At 31.9% G+C, this 7,915-nt stretch overlaps 1 protein-coding gene across 1 annotated transcript; it reads right to left on the minus strand.

Annotated features, from left to right (window-relative positions):
• Positions 1-545: 545 nt before the first annotated feature.
• LOC121770668 (protein CRABS CLAW-like) lies at positions 546-2,072 on the minus strand. The gene is made up of 7 exons (XM_042167433.1): positions 1,952-2,072; positions 1,670-1,804; positions 1,436-1,532; positions 1,241-1,289; positions 1,075-1,150; positions 879-935; positions 546-784 (listed from the first exon to the last, which is right to left on the minus strand). Exons 1-7 carry the CDS (start codon positions 2,021-2,023, stop codon positions 779-781), a joined length of 492 nt encoding a protein of 163 aa, XP_042023367.1. The 5' UTR covers positions 2,024-2,072; the 3' UTR covers positions 546-778.
• Between the last annotated feature and the right edge of the window lie 5,843 nt (positions 2,073-7,915).

Genomic DNA, 7,915 nt, shown 5'->3' on the forward strand with positions numbered 1-7,915 from the left:
TTTTGTCTTTAATTAATTTTTACAACCTCTTAACCTATGATTGATTGCTTCAATTTTAGAAACTATAGTGTGACGTGTTAGGTTATAAACTCATATCACATTTAAGAAGGAGAAATATTGGAAATAAATATATAAGTGTTGTCCAATCTCAATTAGTTTAGATTGAGCTTGGAATGATTCCGTTTAGGGTCGGGCCCGGAATGGCTTGGGATAGAGTCAAGCCCAGGATGATCCAGGGGCCAAAGTCAGAACGACCCATAATTGAATGGCTGAGTCGAACCACAAAAACTCAATGCATTGACTGCGTTCCAAATGTGATCTCGGTTTGAATGGGTGGTTTGTTGGGTTGAAAACTCAGATCTGCATCAAATTAAACTGCACGTACAAATCTTGAAACATAACAAACTGGTTTGTTATTGGTTGCTAATTAAATCTCGACTATATGATAGTATAAATTCCAGTAAATTTGTAGCTATTGTTGATTTGTAAAAATTGCTATCTTATAGAGATCTTCCCTAAATAGCTTCTAGATATTACACCACATCTCGAGTAAGATATAGTAATCATTTATAATTTAACCTTCATTAGAAATAAACAAAAGCAGCAGTACTGATCACTCCAATATTTAGCTACGAACGTAACAAGTTACATGGAATACAAAGCTTCAAAGCTCAAGTCTGAATGAAAGCTAAACTGAATTCAACATATTTCCATCCCCTAAATTGTCTTAAAACAACCCAATTTTCTCTAGATCAGCCTCAGCCTCCCTCCATGTTTATCAAGCCTGAGTGAGAGATATATATCACATGAGAGTAACACAAAAAGAAAGGCTCACTCCATTTGCAAGAAACATGACTGAATTAAGATTGCAATTTTACCTTGTTAGTGCTGGTGGAAGCATTCATCTGTGGAGTGTTCGGAATGTACCTAGCCCACTGTCACAATTATTTGTAACCAATCAATTAGATTCGAAATTCATTGCTGCCTTTAACCAAAAAACATATAGATCCGAGGTTCCCCTTTTAGGGTTTTCATCCACGATTAAATAATTAAATCATTTAAATTCAAACTCACATTTTTTGCAGCTGCACTGAAAGCCTCTCTATGTGGTATCTCTGGATTTGCCGCTTTGATGCGCTGTATCTCTTCTCTGGAGATTAATCAAAAAATCAATTTATTTCTCTTTTTTTTTCTCATTTAAGGAAGTAGAAATTTGTAAAAAGAATAAAAGTCTCCCTACTTCATGAACCGGTTGTAGGCAGATGGAAGCCTATGCTTCTTCTCAGGAGCTGCAAAAAAACTCAGTAATTACATTTTTTCAGTTTTAAATTTCAATTTCTTTCTTCTCACAGTAGAAACCAAAGATTTAGGGTTTAGGGTAAACTGAAATATATAGAAATAAAGTATCACGAGATCATTAATTAATTGTACGTACGTTTGACCACAAATGGAGCTTTAGGCGAGGAGGGCTCGCTGGAAGTGGATGAAGACGATGATGCAGACTGCCCCTTCTTGAATTCATTGCAGAAAGCCTGTTCCAGCCACAAAGTTAATTAATTTTACACTACCTAGAGTAACAAATTAAAATAATTTCTTATTAAATTACATAGAGAACTAGTATGAAAACCCCTAATAGTAAAGACACACTTATATAAAAATATTATGTTACCTGATAATGAAGACTTGTTTGATGATCATAGCAGTGTCCTTGGGATTGAGGTTTTGTGCTAAGAAACGAGAGATTGCTGCAATGCCCACATTTCACTGTCAGAGTGTCCAACAGTCTCTTGCATGGGATCCCAACCTATTATTTTGTAAACCAAAAAACAAAAAATTAATTATAGCATATAGTAGTATAATCAAACTTGGATAATATATCTATAATAAACACACATGACATTGTACTAATTGTTTTGCATGTAATTTGAGAGTAATTAAGTAGTGTATGTACCGCGAGAACGGTGTTGCAGAAGGTGCAGCGGACGTAGCAAACGTGCTCGGAGGCAGGTTGAGCCAAATCCATGGTGATGAATGTTGAAGGTATAATGTGAGAGATGAAGAGGAAAGGGAAGAGAAAATGAATAAGCATATTTATAGAGAAAGATGCTATGTATAAAGTGAAAATTAGGGCTTGAGGTGGTGATAGCACCAAAGAGGAAATTCTAGGGTTACTAAGCTTCTCATATGATACTAACATTTTAGACTATCAAACAAATTATAGGGGTGGCATGCCCACTCAACAACCTGGTAATAACTATATTTAATCTGTCAAATGTATTTCATCCAATTCAATGGATCTGGATCAATTCAATATAAGGATATTTTGTTTTGGTATGGATGGTAAAAAACCATATTGATCTTGAGCTTGACACGCCATGGTGTATATGCAAGGTAAAGTTAAGTGTTAGATGCCAATTTAATGCACCAACTCACAAAATTCTCAATATATACACGAATTTTATCTTATTTTCCAATACGATTATTGAGATGTTGCAATAATATCACCGCATTTCAATTTGTTCAATGAAAATCTACCTCTTTTTTGGTAATTCAATAGTTAACATGTCAAGTGTAATATAACACAAACTCCTTCGTAAAGACCAGAATTTAAGGATGTTTATTTTACAAGAAACTGAATGCTGATAATATTACCAATGATAAGTTTAAAATTTTGTGTTAAATTTTAGTAATGAATTAACTTCGTGCATTAATTGGCAGCATGTTTTATATACAATGAAATTGAAATATATAGAGATTTCAAGCTTATATCAAACAACTACCTAACTTAGACAGTGAATGATTACCATGATACTAGAGAATAAGAATGGTTTCATCTACAAAATAAAATGAAAAGAAAAATTCGTTTCTTCTTCCTTGAAATTATTATCGGTGTGATCTTTCAAAAGGCACAATTGACAGATGCTCAACTCAACTGAGTGAAAATTCAGAGTTCCAAGTCATTGTGAGTATCTTATTTACTATTTGAATCTTAACAAGTTTTATGTATCACATCGGCTATATTTAACTAAATTTAACATAAATCAGGAAGCAGGCCACTTTTAACGGATCCTTTTTATGAAGTATACACATTACCATCAAAATTTTCAATCATAGCCTGTTACATGGCATAGAAAACAGAAGTTTTAGGAATTAATGCTTGATCTTATTTTTGAAGGAATCTCTTATATCTTTAACAGACCAAAGAGGAATCATATCATGAATGACAAGATGCTTAGGATCAAACATTTTGTCTCTCCTGTCCACACACACACATTGTGTGTGTCTCTGTGTGTGTGAATGGTATAGTCTACAGCTATTCATAGCCCAAAAGCCATGCTTTTACCTGATCAACAAAGGTGAAAGCATTCATTATTTTCAAAGCATTTATTCAAATTGTTTGTGCATTGCTTCCAAGAAAGAGAAAAAACACGGAGAGATTTGCAGTTTCCTTCTTCAAAAATGGTGCTAGTTAGTATTAACTAAACAATTAAGTTCCATAATTCCCAGAAAAAGGTCTCCTAAATAAACTACCTAATATTCCGTATTAAAATAAGCCCACAAGAAATGCAAGACCATCTACATTGTTTACTCCATTTGCAAATAAAATCAAGTGGAAAGGAGATGCATTTGACCTGAATTGAGTGATTCCATGTAAAGCAAAGTGAAATAGTGGGTGCAAGCACAAAAGGAGAAAGATGAAATTGACACAAGCCAAGATCATATGTCACAATCGTGATGATAATTTCAAAGTGGAGGAGGGTGTTAGTGTCATTTGCTTGATGGGACTTATCTTTTCATTGCCATAAACGCAATTATCAGCCTGTTCTCAACTTATTTTCCCATATATCTCTGCTCGTGTAAACCGATTTCCCCTCTCTCCAATAGTACTTTTTTTTTTACCACCACGCTCCCTATATATTATGTGCGGAGTAAGTGTTTGGCTATGCATAAACATTGTTAATTAAAATTCAATTTCTAATTCTCTCCAACTCAAAAACAGAAAGGAAAAAAAAGTTGAAGATTATGAAGTACTAATTGAGTAATGATCCATATATATATTAGTAATGATAAGTAAATGATATTGAAGAGAGTAGTGTTTTGATATATATTGATGGGAAAATAAAAGATTGGTGAGCTGGTTCCGGGAGGGATGCCATGCATGCAATTACAAAGACAGTTGATGACTTCTTTTTCCGGTTATGCTTTTGATGTTTTATATAGATTTAGGGCATAATTATTTGGTCTATGGCTGCCCTGTTTCTTATCTATTTTCGGAATCTCCGATTAGACCCATCCATACTAGTATACTTTCAGGTATTCCCCGCATGGCATTTGCTTCGCATACACAACCAGAGTGAGAAACCTAAGCTTTTGCTTCTGTTGTTCTGTCCTTGTCTTCTAATCCGCAAAGCATCTCTTATCCGTCTCGGTCTCGTCTCGGCAAGACGAGACGGATAAGAGACAGCGTTGCAGCCTTCCGTCTCGGAGAGCGGCTCGTCCCGGAGGGACGACTGGCGAGACAGCTCGCCACGCGCCAGCGCCACGTGGCGAGCTCCGGTTCGTCCGTGACGCCCACTCGCCTCGTTTTTATCCAAAAAAATGTTTTTTTTTTGTTTTTTTTTAAATTCAGGAAAAATTCGAAAATTAAAAAAAAAAATCCCAAAAAATATACTAGCCGTTTATAGTCATTTTTGCAAAATTTTATTTATTTTAAGCCTCCAATCACTTCTATAAATATCAAATCATTTCCACAAATTAATCCACCATAAAAAACTCTCTATTCTCACTCAAACACTCTACATTCTTCATCTCAAAACATTATTCTTCTCCCAAATTTAATTCATTCATGGATCCATTTGAGCAAATGTGTCGAATAAAAAAAATCAAACACCCTGAATTTTCAAGTATCGTTGGAAATCCACAGAATAAAAGTTCGTCGGAGCTCTCTCCCAAATTCGAAATAAAATCTTTCACTTCCCCAAGTCTATTGCTGCGAATTTTTTGTTGCCTCGAGCTTTGATCCCACGGAATAAGACGTCGCAACTGATGATATCTTCTTCTGCTTCTTTGAGATTTGAGATTTTGAATTTAGATAAAGTGAGCGGAAGATTTTAAATTATGTATTTTTTATTTTTTAGGATTTTATTAATGTGGTTTTTTATTTTTTTAGAATTTTAAGTTGTAATTTTATTTTATTTAATGAAGTGTGTTTTTATTAATTGAATTTGTTGGAAATAAAAATAAAAATGAAATTGACATGAATAGTGAAGGGATGAGATGGTTAAGAGATAGAAGGTTGTAGGTGTTGTCTCTTAACTAAGAGATGGGGTGAAAAGTACAGTAGGGCCCATGAATAGTTAAGAGATGAGACGGTTAACAGACGAATAAGAGACAGCATTGCAGATGGCCTAAGCCTATCTCAACTACTTTTAAATTAACTACTTATGATAATAAGCCTATGTCAACAAGTTTTAAATTAACTACTTTATGATTTTTATTTTTATTTTTTGTTAATACAAGCTGAATTAACTAGAATAAAATAAGCATAAACTTCAATGACCTTTTTTATGTTCACGAGTCACGACAAATACCATAATCCTAGTTCATGTGTAATCTTTTGATAATTGAAATAATCTGTAATAGTCGCACTTTAATTAATGGGTACATGTGATAAATATCCGTTCAAATTGGTAACCTAGCTAATATTTAGTCCTTCAGTAAATCTTACCAAAATAGAATGAAATTTAAGGATATGACAAATTCTAATTTGATGCGACCTTCATCCCTGATTTCCTGTTTAATTTCACAACTTCCTTCCTTATATAAATTCGATGCTGCGTTGAGCCTTGGCCCATCTAGTTGAGTTTTAATGAACAAGTCCTATCAAAACTGTATGCAATGGGCTTTTACCGGGCCTTTGTTTAAATTTATAAGCAACAATACCCATTAGTTTCATACTTAATCTCAAAGCCCATATACACTTTGGATTGTACTTTCCGCAAATTATATACAGTAGCTTGCTAGCTAGACATGGATCATGAGATCATCTGCCTCATTCTCTGGACTAAAAATTTAGTGAACTAGGGCGTACCAAGTTGGCATGATAATGTTGGTATGTCATATTAATAATTAATTAACAAATGGAAGGTCCACACCATATTACCTAATGAGAAATTCTCTTTTTTATGAAATGAAATAAATACTTCGAAAATATGGTACTCCCTTCATACCACAGTAATAGAGTCATTTCATTTTCTACATTCGTTTTTAAAAATGATAATAAATAGTTAAAGTGAAGAGGGAGTAAAGTAAGAGAGAGAATAATGTAGAGAATAGTCTTATCTACAATATTATCTCTCTTACTTTACTTTTTCTTCACTTTAACTATTTAAATTATTTTTTCAAAATGAGTGCACAAAATGAAATGACTCTATTACTATGGAATGGATGGAGTATGTTTTAGACTTCTTGTATAAGGAAGGTGATCAATTGCTAGCTAAATTAGCAATCTAAAATTAAGAGTAATTCTTAACCATTAGATTATGAGATCTAGTGGTGATATAACGTCAAGTGGATTATATTTTAAATTTAAATAATTATTAAATAAAATTAAAGGGTATTAATGTCAATTCTCTCTTATTAAAATTATCCTAAATCTTTAAATTACGTAATTCTCTTGATTTAAATTATTTTTTCGCAAAAATATATCAAATTAAGGTAATTTATAAGGGATTCTAACGAGATCTCAATTGCATACGTTCCGACGACGTTTGGATGATGAAATTTGATGATTTTTATTTCAGCTTTCGTATATCAGAAAATCTCAATATAATGTATGTACAATATAATAAAACTGTGTTGATATTTTCTGTTACTTGTGTTGAGATTCTCATGTCATAATGTTGATATTTATAATACACAATGTTGAAATTAAAAAAAAAAACACGAAAATTATGATATGATAACAGAATGACGATCTTACCCTTTTGTTGATATTTTGTCTACTATTCATTGAAATTCGTAAGATTTAATCTCATCCACTCATTTTAAAATCTAAGGTAGAGATTTGGTCTTGATTTAGATTATGATGCTATAAGTAATAGAAGATGACCTCCTGTATAATATATGAACTTTTATTTATATTACGCATAGCAGCTACTTTTTTTTAATATAACATATAATAATCTATATAGTTAATGATGTGCAATAATAAAATAAAATAAGAGCTAAACTATAGAATTATTCATATAATTAATTCATAATAAAATATGCTAACAATTTATGTCATTATTATGTTCGATGATTTATCGTATACATAAAATCTGTATAATGAAAATGAAGGTGACAAATTTAAGTTAAGATCATATTTAGTATTGTATATCTCATTTTCAGCATATTTGTATATGATAAGAAAAATATAAGCAATGCCATTAAATTAAAAAGATGATTACAAATATACTTAGATAAATTATAGGAATATAATACATTACGAGTTTATAATTATGTTAAGGAGATCCAAATTTTGGATAGTTTCCATATTTAAGTATATAATTTTTTCATAAAAAAGTGATGTGTAATGTGTTTAATATGCATATCTAGTTGGAAATAAGATTCTTTATAATGCTAATTTGTCAATTAATTTTTAGTATGACATACCACATCATCATGTCAACTTGGTATGTCTAGTCCAACAAATTTTTACTCCATTTTCTGGTGTTTCATTACGTGAATCACTATTAATTTACTAATTTCGTGCTTTAATCAATTTTAATTACTAATTTGGATTTATTATATCCAAGTAAGTATTTTAATTTGGTATATTTAATTTTTAATGATTTGCTGAAAATTGATTATTACTAGGAGTTATCGTTTCGTAATTAGGGTATATATATCACTTATTTAAGCGTGATATTTA

The sequence above is a fragment of the Salvia splendens genome, chromosome 16, assembly GCF_004379255.2.
Source record: "Salvia splendens isolate huo1 chromosome 16, SspV2, whole genome shotgun sequence".
NCBI classification, from domain to species: Eukaryota; Viridiplantae; Streptophyta; class Magnoliopsida; order Lamiales; family Lamiaceae; genus Salvia; species Salvia splendens.

Excerpts from the sequence above, each read along its gene's own strand:
- LOC121770668 (XM_042167433.1), bottom strand. The coding sequence starts at position 2,023 with ATGGATTTGGCTCAACCTGCCTCCGAGCACGTTTGCTACGTCCGCTGC. Across the intron at positions 1,805-1,951 it reads TCTGCAACACCGTTCTCGCG|GTTGGGATCCCATGCAAGAG; the intron begins GTACATACACTA and ends ACAAAATAATAG. Across the intron at positions 1,290-1,435 it reads AGCTCCATTTGTGGTCAAAC|CTCCTGAGAAGAAGCATAGG; the intron begins GTACGTACAATT and ends GTTTTTTTGCAG.